The sequence below is a fragment of the Leucopleurus acutus genome (genome assembly GCF_964270905.1).
Source record: "Leucopleurus acutus genome assembly, chromosome: 3".
Lineage (NCBI taxonomy): Eukaryota > Metazoa > Chordata > Mammalia > Artiodactyla > Delphinidae > Leucopleurus > Leucopleurus acutus.
Genome location: NC_139145.1, coordinates 93,547,951 through 93,563,658, shown reverse-complemented (window position 1 = coordinate 93,563,658; position 15,708 = coordinate 93,547,951). Strand labels below are relative to the sequence as shown.

At 34.9% G+C, this 15,708-nt stretch overlaps 1 protein-coding gene across 1 annotated transcript in view; it reads right to left on the bottom strand.

Annotated features, from left to right (window-relative positions):
* The window catches only part of SLCO4C1 (solute carrier organic anion transporter family member 4C1), a 63,453-nt gene that overhangs the window by 13,802 nt on the left and 33,943 nt on the right, over positions 1–15,708 (bottom strand). The window contains exons 3-8 of the mRNA XM_082836781.1: positions 15,065–15,247; positions 9,156–9,252; positions 7,276–7,397; positions 5,995–6,107; positions 3,809–3,953; positions 3,199–3,394 (exon numbers count right to left, since the gene is read on the bottom strand). Of these exons, the coding sequence (XP_082692907.1) occupies positions 3,199–3,394; positions 3,809–3,953; positions 5,995–6,107; positions 7,276–7,397; positions 9,156–9,252; positions 15,065–15,247 (856 nt within the window). The remainder of the gene's footprint in view (positions 1–3,198; positions 3,395–3,808; positions 3,954–5,994; positions 6,108–7,275; positions 7,398–9,155; positions 9,253–15,064; positions 15,248–15,708) is intronic.

The following is a 15,708-nucleotide window of genomic DNA, read 5'->3' as shown; positions in this document are numbered from 1 at the left end:
ACAATATAGATGTAGAAATAAGGTGACAGAAAAACTATCCCTGCAACTCTAGAAATAGCCTCTACACAATAATTTTTAAATTAAATTTTTCCAGTATATAATCCCCATATTATTGATAAATGATTACTAAGAATATGAAAATTTAAGACAGTCTGAGGCAAACTACAGTAGAAACAAAGAAATATAGAATATATTCTTTATTATCAAGGGTTTAATCACCTTAGCCTACACATTTTCTAAAGGTTTATTTCATAAAGTAAAGGGGAAACTATTACCAGGAAAATAGCCAGTGCCTGTGAAGTTTATTAAATTTTCTTAATATATACATATTTTTTAATATATAAAAATCTTAAATTTTTAAAAATTGAATATTAAAAATATTTAAAATGTATCATTTTGATTATACACAAAAAATATATAATTTTAAAAATACACATAAATGTGTGTTTATGCATATATATGTATATATGAGAAACGTGTTTATCACGAATAGCTGAATTTAAACATTAATGTCTTATTTGAATCCAAATTATTATTCTATAATTATGTTTCTACAATAAGCAAAGATTTCCCTAAATCTACTGCAACTTCTTGATAGACATGCCTCTTTAAGGCGCTGTTTCAGATAAGCAATGAAATTCTAGCTATAGGCCAGATAGGGAAAAAATACTGTGTGTACTTACTACAAACCCTGCATCTTCACAACCTCTCTTTCTCCCACTTCACTAAGAAGGTATTTCTTGAGGTTTTTTTTTTTTTTTAAATTAAGGGTACTTTAATTAATTTATGTATTTTTGGCTGTGTTGGGTCTTCGTTTCTGTGCAAGGGCTTTCTCTAGTTGGGGCAAGCGGGGGCCAGTCTTCATCGTGGTGCGCGGGCCTCTCTTGTTGCGGAGCACAGGCTCCAGATGCGCAGGCTCAGTAGTTGTGGCTCCCGGGCCTAATTGCTCCGTGGTGTGTGGGATCTTCCCAGACCAGGGCTCGAACCCATGTCCCCCTGCATTAGCAGGCAGATTCTCAACCACTGCGCCACCAGGGAAGCCCTCTTGAGCTTCTTAGTCTGTTCTTTCATTGTACTTTGTCTTATACACGTGTTTCTTGCATAAGGTTATTATGACTAAGCTGTCCATGATGTAGACATTTTAATATGCAGGGCACATAGCTAAATTAAGAATCTGGGACCACAGAGAAAAATGATCTGACAGGGCTTCCCTGGTGGCGCAGTGGTTGAGAGTCCGCCTGCCGACGCAGGGCACACGGGTTCTTGCCCCGGTCTGGGAAGATCCCACATGCCGCGGAGCGGCTGGGCCCGTAAGCCATGGCCGCTGGGCCTGCGCGTCCGGGGCCTGCGCGTCCGGAGCCTGTGCTCCGCAACAGGAGAGGCCTCAACAGTGAGAGGCCCACGTACCACTAAAAAAAAAAAAAAAAAAAAAGAATGATCTGACAATTTCACACCTCCACTGTGACTTCAAGCCTTATCTCTTTATTAATAGAATCTACACACACACGCACACACATCCCGTGTGTGTGAATGTGCGTGTGTATGTGTGTATACTCACTTTCAGTTTTTTTCACCACTGAGAATGTGTATGTAATTAAGCTCTGTCTCTATGTCCCAGACCTTGATACCTCTCGATGACCAGCCCCCACATGCACGTCAAACTGACACCACCTCACTTGCTTTCCCTTCTGATTAGGCTAAGGCCACTCATCTGGTAGTGACTCTTGCTTAAGGTAGAAAATATCAGATGGATTCACATCCACATCATCTCTGCATCAAGGTGATAGAGTAGTATTAAACTATCCAGAAGTTTCTGTACTTCTAAAAGGAACATACAAAAAAAGTGGTTTCTTGGGGTACATTTGGGTAAAGTTTATAGGTGTCAGTCAGTTTCTGCACAACTTACCTCTATCTTTCGACCTTTCCAGGTATCTTTCTACTATTTCCAGACACATGACCTAAGCGCCATTCAAACTGGTACCTTCACTTTCTAGCATTTATGCTTTGGCTTAACATATTCCTTTGCCATTCCCTCTCTCCCAAATCTTTCTCTCTCAAGCTTTTTGTATACTTAGAGGATATTTTAGCCCTATTTCTCTATTATGCCATGAAGCCATTCCTAAATCTAATTAAAGAAACTGAAAAGCTCTTTTTAATTCCATAGCCTTTTATATCTCTCACCACCTAATTCATTGTTCATTCACTGTTTTGTTTCCCAATCTATCCTGCTACCCTAGAAACTCCTTTAGAGTAGGAATTTTGCCATAAAAGTCTGCCAGAGGAAGCAGTCGATGAATTGTTGAACAAATGTAATGGAGCTGGACTAAACATTGCTTTCGAACATTTTTCATTAATATAAAAGAATGACAGACATGAACAGTAGCTACAAATCACGATAATTGTTACTGGCAAACTTTTCAAAACAAACTTTTTCCTTTATTTAGGTTATCTGAATGCCATATTAATACAAAATTAGAGAGTCCTTGACCTGGAGCACCATCCCCTTCAACAGTCTCAAACACATATATTCAAACAATTAAAGCAGCACTGTGGACCATAAAACACACTGCTGGGCAATGTCCTACAGCCTGATCCTCTGTTGTGGCTTAGGATTTCAAAGCAAAACAAATAAGGCAAGGAAAGATAAAATGGTCAAACCAGTTATAGGTAGAAATATGTTTACAGGTCATAACAACAAGAAGTTATTTATTTCTCTATAATAAACATGAACTTCTAAAGTAAACACAACAGTGATTAGTATCACCTAGTTTTAGCTTCATTTTAATTTCTCTACTAGCCTATTTTCAATCCATCTAATAGGAGAATTTCACCATAGGGAGTTTTAAAATTTAAATCAATAGGAATATGAAATAGGAATAATATGAAATTCTCCCTAGGATGTTGAATCCATTACGGACAAAGATTCTGTAATATTAATCTTTGTATCCCCGAGAATAGTACTCAGTACAGAATAGTTGTTTCTTAAATTCTTTCTGAAAAAATATCCAACTGTTAATATGATATCAATTATTGAAACTAAAAGTAAAAACTACATATTCTTACATAGGAAAAGCAGCCTTCCAATTTTTTTTAAAAAGCCAATTTCTTATCATTTTATTTAAGAAAGCATATACTTGGAAATACACACATAGTTTATTACTCTGATATTAATATCAAAAAGCAGTGAAATATATTTACCCATTATATGATTCAGATACACCTGCAAATGGCTCATTTTCACAGTTGGCATAAACAAATACAAAAGTCAGTGTAAGTGCAGTTATAGACATGAGCAAAGCAAACTTCATTATGTTTTTACACGTCATTTTGAATTTCGAAACAAGGATACCACCTAAAATCTGACCAAGAGCAGCTCCCGGAATTAAAACAGTCCCTAATGAGAAAGAAGACACAGTGAGAAAACATACACGTATACTCAGTAATTTATACCAACAATTGGAAAACATCAAAAACAAGTAGTACGATGGTTTTAACATATGAAAGCACTCATGTGATTTAGAAACAACATGAGTAAATGAGTTAACAGTTATATTAAGAGATTAATAAAATTAATGTTTTGAATATTAAGATTAATATATATTCGCTTTACCTCTGTATATAGCATTTGTATCTCTCAAATTCATACAATAGATTGTCTAATGTCAGAAAATTGGAAACGTTTATCAAAATCAGTGTAAAGTTTAAACTTCAAGGAGTGGGCTATCCAAAATTTTATGCTATTTTAATAAATATCTAATGTGGTAAAGTAAGATTATTAGATTAAGCTAGAACAAAGAAAATGTTTTACCTGCAAGGGTAGCTGCAGAGCTGGAAGACAATCCAAACTGATTTTCTATAAATTTAGGTAAAAATGTAGCAAATCCAGTAGTAACTAAGGCTTCTGAGCAAGTTGATAGAACTAAACACATAAAGACAGTATTCCTCATCAAATTCTAAAGAAAAAATACAGTTCACCAAATGAATAACTATGATTATACTGCAAAATGCAGCATTAGAATGGTAGGTACCATGATGAAATAGCACATTTTAAATACACACAATATAATTATTTGTAAAATTTCAGCATTTTCTTTAGCACAAAAGTATAAATACTGATCACTAATAGTTTTATACATACAATGTTGAGAAAATTTATACATGGAGCACCTAGAAAATTGACAGATGATTAATCAGTAGGGTGAATGTGCCTTGATCATATGCAAGGGACCAGGAAAGGAGGTAGAAGCGGGCTTGGAAAGTTCTCTTCCCCAGTCTTACTATATATCTCCATACAATAAATCTACCCCATATTCGATTTTTTTAAATTGTGTTCTGAATCCCTATGTCCAGTAAATGAAGAATTGACTGTGAGCAAAGATGAGCGTGGTCTTTAAGTATCAAACTTTTGGTATTGCTCCACAAGTATTGCTCTTGGTAGTTAAGAACCTTAGGTATAGAGTTAAGCAATTTTCAATAAGGGTCTATATTGCTGGAGTTCTCAGAACCTTATTAATCTACCAGAGGGGAGTGTAGAGATTCAGTTATTTCACAATATTTGACCATAAAGTGAAAAACCACAAAGTATAGCTCTAGAATATTCAATGCAAAAAAATTTAATAAAACTGAGCAACACACACACACAAAGGAGTCACAAAAAGGCAAGATAAGAGATTTAGAAGTCAGAGCCAGATGATCGAACATAAATAGTGACAAAAGGAAAAAAAGTACCTGAATGAAGAAATGCAATAATTTTTTAAAAATAATGAGTAGAAAATATTTAAGTTTTCAGATTGAAAAAGATAATGGACTCCAAGCAAGGATTAATGAAAAATGATACATATTTAGAAATAAACTAGTGAATTTCCTGAAATCAAAGAGAAATGAAAAAATTTACAAATTTGCAGATAGAAATAACTAAGAATCACATTAACTTGAAACTTCTCAACTGCAACATATTTAACTAGAAAAGAGCCAAACAACATCTACAGACTACTAGAATTAAAGGAGTATGATCTGAAAGTATCCATCCAGTCAGAAATATCATTCTGACATTCAAGGATACTTAGATGGCATCCTATCTGAGAAAAACCAGCAATAAAATGCTGTATCTATAGAGATCTGAATCAGAATCAAAATCTCAAAGCATGAGAACATAAGGATAAAAAATGCATTGGTGAGTAATGACTCTTGATACATATAAGAATTTATAGAATAAATAGAAATATATGAAATAGAAGAGAACTACTATAAAAGAAAATAACAGTAATTAGAATTAAAAATTATAAACAATCTCAGCAAAACACAAGAATGTGCCTGTATGGAAGAGGAGGAAGGAGAGTTAAAAAGTAGGATGACTGGAGTAAAAACATGTTAAGGCTTTCATTTGAGGAGGGAAAAAAATAATGAAAAGTAAATAAGTTCAAATCTTGAAAAGGTAAAATTATAAATTCCCTTATGTACAAAACGTTTATGATGCTAAGTAGAAAGAATACTTCTCTGCCGAGTTCCATAAAACAGACCATAACACCTTTGTTTCTTTAACCTCAAATTCAAAACAAGTAACCACTAACCGCCACTTCTTTCACAAGGGAAAAATATTGGTTTGGCATTCTCAAAAACATTTACAGTTCAATGATAATTGATCCATCCATTACACAAGGGAAATGGCATGGGATAATGGACTACATGCTAACGCAGAACCACTGAATATTGATATTGCCAATAAGATAACTCATGTTCTTCCAACCGATCTACTCTGGAATAGTTTTCATTTACTCAAAGCACAATACAATTAAATCTGAAGAGGTTTTTATAAGAGCTAGAACTATAGTAAATAAGCCAGCAAGAGTGCATTATGATAATATTTGTGTGTATGGATATACTGTTTACATATATTTGTAATATATACATATATCTACATATGTATGCGTGTATAGTTTGTGTGTGTGTGTGTGTGTGTGTGTGTGTGTGTGTGTGTGTACAGTGTTATTTTACCTTTAGAGCAGCTGGAAAATCTTTAAAACTTTGTCCAAAATTCCCATCTGTATGTTGTAAAGAATTACTCTGATGAATCTGGGAAGTTTTTCCATCTTGAATTTCTGCTGTACCTAAAAATATAGTAAATTTACCCACTCTATCTTCTTGCTTTCTAATGATTCTTTCTCATCCTTTATGCATTAAACAAAGAATGTTTAAAGCTTTTCTCTTCTACTCTAATTCTAACATGTTTTTTAGATGAAATAATATTTACTACCTATTATCATGTCTAATTTTTAATGATAGTACCGTGAATAAATCTGAGAAAACAGTCAATACATAGACTCATAAGTTGGATGGCCCAAGGTAGAAAGAAATCAATGAGTCCATCTACTTCTACTCTGCCTACTTTTCTTCTGCCCATTTCCAGAAGTTAATCATCTATCCTGTTACATCTATTCTGTTACATATAACAGAAACAACTAAATGCCTTCAGCCTGGAGAAAAATACTTCTATAGATATGTATATGAACCACATGATTATAAAGAAACAAAATCTCACAGACAAAGGAATAGATATTCTTTTCTATTAATCTTTTCTTTTAGGACAGATTTTTAGTATTGAAATTTGGTGAAAATAAGTATACAAGGGCTTCCCTGGTGGCGCAGTGGTTAAGTGTCTGCCTGCCGATGCAGAGGACACGGGTTCGTGCCCCAGTCCGGGAAGATCCCACATGCCGCGGAGCGGCTGGGCCCGTGAGCCATGGCTACTGAGCCTGCACGTCTGGAGCCTGTGCTCCGCAACGGGAGAGGCCACAACAGTGAGAGGCCCACATACCGCAAAAAAAAAAAAAAAAGTATACAAAAGCATGACTTTGGTGACAATTGAAAAAAAAGTACTTGTACTATCATTAACAAATAATTAACATCAATAATTTAAAGCCGATTGGCTCTTGAAGTTACTAACTGAATACAAACTAATAGTTTAAAAGATATTATATCTCACATAAACATAAAGCAAGATTCCAGATAACACATAAGATATAAATTTAATAAAGAGGTGAATATGTACAGTTTTATTGGGTATTAAATGAGAATAAAGAAAAACCATGAATATTAAGATTGTTACCCAATATTTCCTAAAATAAAGACAGATATTCAAAAGTTTGCATAGGCAGACAACTGAGATTCTATTAAAAAAAATAGTGAATTTTCTAGGGTTCTTAGTAATAATGTAGAAAGCAACACTTGGCCTAGAATTGGAATAAAACTCCCTGATTTTAAAGAAAATATTTTTACCTGGTAAGTGTTTTGGAAAGCAAGAAAAAGGTATTATCAAAGACCAGGCAAAGAGCCAAGACATGAGAAATCCAATCCACCATGCCCCCAGCCATCGTGGATCATCCTCAGTGATATCAATGCTATATGACAGAAAAACAGGAGGTGAAAGTCAACTCTACCTTGTTAATTAAAACTCAGTCACGATAATTATATAATTTATCATTCAAATGCATATATAGAGAAATATTATTATATTATCCAAAATTTCTAGTGGAGCCATTTTGAAGAATCACAATGGATAGCAGGCATAAATAAGAGCTCTAAGAATAATGATTTACAAAGTATTCCACATGGCAAATACAACACAGAAGTTTTAAATATTTAATAGTAAATATATGTATGTTGACTATTCGAAAGCATGCATGGAATTTCTGAACATTCTTTATCTAACTTTGGCTACATTTTTCTTCTCTGAATATTATAATATATAGTATATATATAGAATACTAAATACATCTCACAGCGAATCACTGATTTTTGTTAAACGCCCATACACTATGCCCCAATTGTGGCATTCATTTGAATGTAAAATTCTTCTTAAAGTGATAATATATTAACAGTTTGTTATAATGGTTGTCATATTTTTATATCAACAGGCTCTTCCTCAAAACACATCATTTCTACAACTCATTTCACTCCACTGAAATTAAAACCCAGCTTTCTGCTCAAGGGCTTACTCTGTACACCTTTTTATACAGTCTGGAAAAGATTAACCTAGGTCTACAAACATCAGTATCTTTGTATTGTACCACCTTCTGAAATTTTTTATTAACCTGTAGTCTCTAAAAGATTAACCTAGGGCTTCCCCGGTGGCGCAGCGGTTGAGAGTCCGCCTGCCGATGCAGGGGACATGGGTTAGTGCCCCGGTCCAGGAAGATCCCACATGCCGCAGAGCGGCTGGGCCCCTGAGCCATGGCCGCTGGGCCTGGGCGCCCGGAGCCTGTGCTCTGCAACGGGAGAGGCCACAACAGTGAGAGGCCCACGTACTGGCGGGGGGCGGGGGAACAAAAACAGATTAACCTAGTCTCTAAAAGATTAACCTGGGACTAACAAATCACATACTGTGACTACATTTTCTTATTCATTGCTCACAGTCATGCAAAGGACTGTGAAGTTACAGTAAAATGAGAAAATATGGCCTCAGCAAAGGCCACTAACTTCTCTATTCAGGAAAAGGAGATGGTAACTCAGTGGGTAAGAAGGGGATTTTGGAGTCAAAAAGATCTACTTCATTTCATGCCTTGGCCACTTACCAAGTTCTGTGTATCAACTACCTTATAAGATTATTAAGAGGATTAAATAAAATGGCATGTAAAATTACATTACACACAAAACCTATGTTGTCTAGAACACAGCATGGGATAAACAAACATTACCTATTATTATCCTCCAGTGTTACAGTTGTTAAAGCTGAATAATTGTGATCTCTACATTATCAGAGCTACTATAGCACTTAGTCTGAGAATCATAAACTCTCGAGACTCTTCAGGCTATCTACCTACAGCTAAATCTACTGAAAGCACAACTAATTTTAATTAAACTATTATTTTTGAACAATGCACAGGGTACTGGTTATGTATTTTGAAATCTAACTATTAAGCATCTAACTATTAAGCATCCTTATTTGTAAATAAATACTCTATACCAAGAGATGGTGTGGCATTAATTCGTGAAGCAATGCAGCCAAAATAGTACATAAAAATTGTGTGTATTCAGTTTTGTTTCCTGAAAATCCCTCATGATATTCTGAAGAAATATTATAAAAATATTCCGTCTATGGTACTAATGTGATTCAAATAATATAAATCTAAATAAAAGAAAAATAGATATTGCCTTGCCTTTGTCCCAAATCAGCATCAATGTACACGGTTAGCAACTGTCCTCCCAACACATAGCCAACAGCAGGGCCTAAAATTGACATGGAATAGCCAATTCCTAGAAAAAGAACAAAGACAATGAACATGGTCATCTGTGGAACTTTGCTTTGAATGTCTGACAAGTGAAGAAAGAGAAACATTTTACTATAGAAAAACAAAATGATTAGAATTATATGAAAATTACACATATTTGTCAAGGAGCTTAAAATACATAATTCAATGTCAAATTTTTTAGACTACAATAGTGATGGCAACAAATCCAATAATTATAAATTTATGGAAGTTATATCACGTTAACTCACAGCAGGGGTAGTTCATCTACTATTACCCTTTGTGAACAGTGATAGTAATTACTGGCTACAATTATTACGGAAGAAAACAAAGTGAAATGAGAAGGCTTTTATATTCTATACACATTCCAAAAGCATTCTATGGCAGCTGATTTAAACCTGGATCTGGTTCATTAGTCTGTTTCTTAAAAGTAAACCATTAAACTCCTTCTCTTAGTGAATCTCCCATTTTAACTTGCAACAGAATTAAACTGACCTTATTTCTCTGATATTTAAAACTTTGCCATATATAACTTTTTACTTTTTGTTAAAAAATTATGCATACATCAGTATCTTCATATACTACCACCTTCTGAATTTTTTTATTAATTACTGAGATTCTCATTCTCATACACAAAAGAAAAGGAATATACCATACACAAAGTGAAGCATACATCAATGGTAAAAATGACTTATGTACTAGATCAAGGCTCCAAAGTACAGGTCATTCAAGATGATCTGAAAACATATAAGAACTTTTATTTATCTATCAACTACTCTATATTATAACTATAACTATATATATATATATATATATATATTTTTTTTTGTGTGTGTGTGGTACACGGGCCTCTCACTGTTGTGGCCTCTCCCGTTGCGGCCTCTCCCGTTGCGGAGCACAGGCTCCGGACGCGCAGGCTCAGCAGCCATGGCTCACAGGCCCAGCCGCTCCGTGGCATGTGGGATCCTCCTGGACCGGGGCACGAACCCGTGTCCCCTGCATTGGCAGGCGGACTCTCAACCACTGCGCCACCAGGGAAGCCCATAACTGTATTTTTGAATGTAAAAAATGTATTGGTAGAAAATTTTAAGTATATAATTTATAAATAAGTATATATATATATATATATATATATATGACTCATGCTCAAAAAATTTTATAGCTAAAAGTACATGATTAAAAATGCTGGAAATCTGGAAATCAATGATTCCCAAATTATCTTTGGTGACAGATCCTTTTATAAATTATTTCCAAAAGGGTTTAGACTGATACATTTGTAAGAATACCTTATAAGTTTTGTGGAAGTATAAAATTGCTATAGGGCTTCCCTGGTGGCACAGTGGTTAAGAATCTGCCTGCCAGTGCAGGGGACACGTGTTCAGGCCCTGGGCCGGGAAGATCCCACATGCTGTGGAGCAACCGGGCCCGTGCGCCACAACTGCTGAGCTTGCACTCTAGAGCCTGCGGGCCACAACTACTGAAGCCCGTGTGCCTAGAGCCCATGCTCTGCAACAAGGGAGGCCACCACAATGAGAAGCCTGTGCACCACAATGAGGCGTGGCCCCCACTTGCCGCAACTAGAGAAAGCCCACGAGCAGCAACGAAGACCCAACACAGCCTAAATAAATAAATAGATCTATTTTTAAAAATTGCTATAAAAGTTTCTAAAAGTTTATTTTCATTTTTTGACTTTCTTCATGTTGGCATGGATCTATGTAATTCACACTGAATAGCACTATCTATATCACCTGCTTTCTCAGTCCTCAGCAATTACTCCTTGGTTAACAATAAAGAATGCTTTGCATATGTTCACAAATATGTTCATAAAAGAAATATATCAAGAAAGCAAAGAATTTAAAGTTTTCAATTGATGAAAGGTGAATTTGCTATGACCCCAAAATTAAAAATTCTGGTAATGGTGGATGGACTGTGGTAGACTAGCATTTCCAACCAAATTGCCCACTAAGAAAAACTTTTAAAAACTGTAAAAATTATTTTTAAATATAAAGCAGATAAAAATAGTGAAGGACCACTGTGTTAAGATTCTTAAGAAGAGAGAGATTTAACAAAAATTGGGACTGATTTTTTTTCCTGGGTATGTTGGCTAATTCTATAAGAGGCACTGGGAGGGTAAACTGTCTTTTGCTAGTCTCTAGGAAGTAGGGAAACAAAAGTTGCAGTTTAGGGAGTAGAGCTTATAAACTTTCCCTGTCCTACATTTTAAGTTGGCACCTACGAGGCTATACTCTAAAAGCAAGGATGAGTTAGAAGTAGACTGGCTCACAGAGTAAGTGCAGTTTAGCACTTACTCAGTCCCTGAAATTAGATAAAGGGCATCCCAGACTGTAGTGTTCCCATGTACGACAGAGGTGGGAAAGTTATTAAAAGACACACAGAGTGATTCTGAAAAAAAATTCTAGAACTATAAAATGCATTTGTCACAATAAAAATGAAATGGATCCACAGCAGATTACTTAGAACTGAACTGAGTATTACTAAACTGGAAAATATATTATTAAATCAGTAAATATTTATCAACAAGCACAGAAAAAATACAGGATAGAAAATACAGAAAAGACAGTAAAGGAGAAAGAATACATTAAAAAAAAAAAAAACCCACAAAGGCCTACCATACATGTAATTGGAGTAACTGGAGTCCCAGGAGAGGAGACAATAGGGCAGAAGTTATATTAATAATCATAGGAAATATTCCAAAACCAACGAAAAGTATCAAGCAATATATTCATGAAGTCATATAAGTTCAAAACAGATGAAATAAATGTAATCTTTCACCTATACACTCATAGTAAATAAAACAAATGAAAATCAAATACCAGAAAAGAATCTTAAAAATGGTAAACATACATAAGAAACAGTGGAAGTGAATACAGTAGAATAGCACTTTTAAAGTACTGAAAGAAAATTAATGGCCAACTAATTATCTATTCCCAGTGAAAACTAGATGAAAAACTAAGAGAATTCATCACAAGCAGACTGTTCCAATAAATTAACTCAAGACTGTTCTTCATGTTAAAGGAAAATGATCCCAGACTGAAACTCAGAGTAGCAAAGTAAAGAAGAGCAATAAAAAAAGGTAAACATGTTTATAAAAGTGGATCAATATTTTTAAATAAAACAATAACACTTATTTCAGGAATTTAAATATAGAAGGGATTACAGTACACAGAAATAATTGAATAAATGTTGGGAAAGGAATAAATTTAAAGGGTTTTAAGACCCATGTGATGATTAGGAATGTGGTAAAAGTATCAATTAACATTAGAATTTCATAAAATCAAGTTTGCATATAAGGTAATTAGCAGATGAACAGTAAAAGAGCATATACCTAGGAAGTTAATGGGGGGGAGAAATGAAATAATAAATATTAAATTATCAAAAAGAAAGAAAAAAGGGCAAGAAATAAGAGTGTAGAGCAGATAGGAAGCACATATTAAGATGAAAGATTTGAACACAAAATAACGTTAAATGAATTTAAAAGTTCAATTAAAGGACAAAAATTGTAAACCCCAAAAAAGCATTTAAAGAGGAAAAGGTTGTGAGGCTAGAGATGCTATGTAACCACTTTTTTCCTTCATTCTAATAGGTAGCAAATTTTGACTGTTTTCATTTTGCCCATTTTTGCCTTGTTACATAAAATTGTTTCACATAGAGGAAGGCATGCTACCAGTAATATATACTATTTTAAAAGAAATAAAGAAGGGAGGAAGATTTTGGAAATGGGGAAATGTATACAAATATAAAAAGCATACGAAAGGATTTCAATCAACAAAACCTAATTACCCAATGAAAAGTATCAGTTAACTGAAATTGAAAAAAATTAAAATGAGTTTCCCAGTTTTGTTACTTTTTGTTTTTTTCCTTTACTCTCAAAAATTACCATTCAATGAATTCCTACAGTAGAAGAAAAAGATAAGGTAGCAGGCCTTGTGGCTGCTATCTTTAGAAAGACCTGCTTGCAAGTTTGGCTTTTGTCTGGCACCTGGGATCTTAAATGTCCAGAGGGATGCCACAGTTCCCTAACTAATAAAGGTGGCTCATTGTGCTCAAACTGTTCGTATAAACAATGCGGTTTTGTTGAACACTTGTATTCCTTCTGAGAGTCTAGAAATTTTCTATGTGCAAGGCAGAGGGTTCCTACATGATCAACTACCAATGAAATCCTTGGGCGTTGAATTTCTAATGAACTTAGCTGGTAGAAAACATTTCATACATGTTGTCACAACTCCTGGCTGGAGGAATTAATTTCAATCTGTAGGGGGCTCCACGAGGAGGGAGTGGACTCTTGTAAGCTTGCAGCTGGTTGTCTCTGCTTCACCTCATGTACCTTTTCCCTCTGCTGATTTTGCTTTGTATCTTTCTGCTGTGATAAATCATAGCCCTGAGAACTGTCAAGTCCTAGAGAACTTCAAATCTGGGATGGTCTCGTGGGCCTTCACCCCACCTTCGCATGCTTAAATAATTTTTGAATAACTTCGTATTTTGTGTGTTACTAAAATATAAAGATTGAAGTTGTTTTATGAGAAGTACTGATTAGAAGAGGACCTCAGAAAAAAAATCTGTGAACTGGAAGAGTGAAAAGCATCACTAGTAGCTAATTGAAATAAAAGCACTGTTAAATTAGTAAATGGAGAAGTTGTACAGATCGGCCAGAATGTGTAATGAGAGCATCAGATCTTGTGGAGAGACCAAAGCAAAGCAAGTAGAGAAAACAGGTAGAAGTGTAGTGGTTTCCATATTAAAGATGAGCCTAAGAGATTAGTACCCTCTATCAGGGCTGCATTGAACACACTTGGCTTCCAGTGACTACAGCAATAGGTCTTTGTTATAGACTAAGAGTTTGTGTCACCCCAAAATTCATATGTTGAAACCTAATTCCCAATGCAATTGTATTTGGAGGTGGGGCCTTTGGGAAGTGATTAGGTCATAAGAGTGGAGCCCTCAAAAAGGGACTAGTGTGCCCTTAAAAGAAGGCCCCAGAGAGCTCCCTTGTCCCTTCTGCCATGGCTAAAAGTCAGCTGTCTATGAACCAAGAAATGGGCCCTTACCAGATACTAAATCTATGGGCATCCTGATCTTGTATTTCTCAGCCTCCAGGATTGTGACAAATAAATTTCTCTTGCTTGGAAGCCAAATAGTCTATGGTATTCTGTTATGGTAGTCCAAATGGACTAAGTCCCCTACATTAGAATAATAGACTGATAAAGTGAAAATTCATGTGCAAATAAATTACACATTAATTTGGATGTAGGGCCATGCATGGTCTAGTTAACTCTACCTTCCAGGAACTTCAGGGATGGAATTTAAGAGAAACTTGTACTGCTAAGTATTAGTTCACAAAGGAAAAAATTGAGTCATACATAAAAGGCATTAATCTGAAATAGAGAACTCCACAGGAGTTTCTGAGTACCATTGTGTGGTTTCTTTTGTTGACTCTAGTCAAGTCCACGTAGGATGAAGTAAGTCAGTAGAACAGCAGAGCTCTATCCCCACACCTGTGTAAATTAGCCTGGGGTACATTCCAGCAATCTAGACAGCCTACTGCTTGGATGGCACTTCCAGGAAGGCTGGCATGCCCCCCACAGGAAACAGAGCAGGATGTCAATAAAAATCATAACCGCATTCAACTAAAGGACATGATACATCAGCATATAAACAAAAAAAGTAATATTGCATTTACCAAATGTAAATACCTATGAAATCATAACTTCTTAATAAGTGTATGTTATGTTTTACTTATAAATTAAACAAGCAATAAGATAAAATGACACCGAGACATTAACATTACAGAGCAAACTTACCTATATAGAGAGAAGATTTGTGGGTGGGCACAGAATCATCAATAAAGGCTGTTCCTAGGGTATAAAGAGGAGTTCCTCCTGTTCCCAGCAATAGTTGTCCCAAAATAAAGACATACAAGTAGTAGAAAAGTGAAGAACTTGAAGCAGTACAGGTGGTTTTATTCTTTGCTGTTAAGCATGTATCTTTAGGGGAAAAAAAATTGTGAATTTATCAAAATTTTAGCTAATAATTTAAACATCTTACAAATTATACTTGCCTAACATAACCTTCCTTATTTCTTCCAATCACTTCACTTTGATTATACTTAAAATATTTAAAAATACATACATTATTAAAAAAAATTTATGAAACATTATATCAAAATTTAGAAAATACAGAACAAAACTGAGAAACATTACTTAAGAACCAAAATTAACAAATTGTGTAAACACAAGTGAATTAAGTGGTGCCAGGGAAGGACAGTTTTCAAATTGAAGGGAAAAAAAACACTACACTTGGTATTTTTACAAGTCATAAATACAGTATGACCACCGTATTGATTTTTTCTTTAAAAAGATTTTTTTTTTGTTACCACTATATTGATTTTATCAATCAGCATCTTAAACACATTTGAAAAGTGTACTCAGACTATAGGATATTTTGG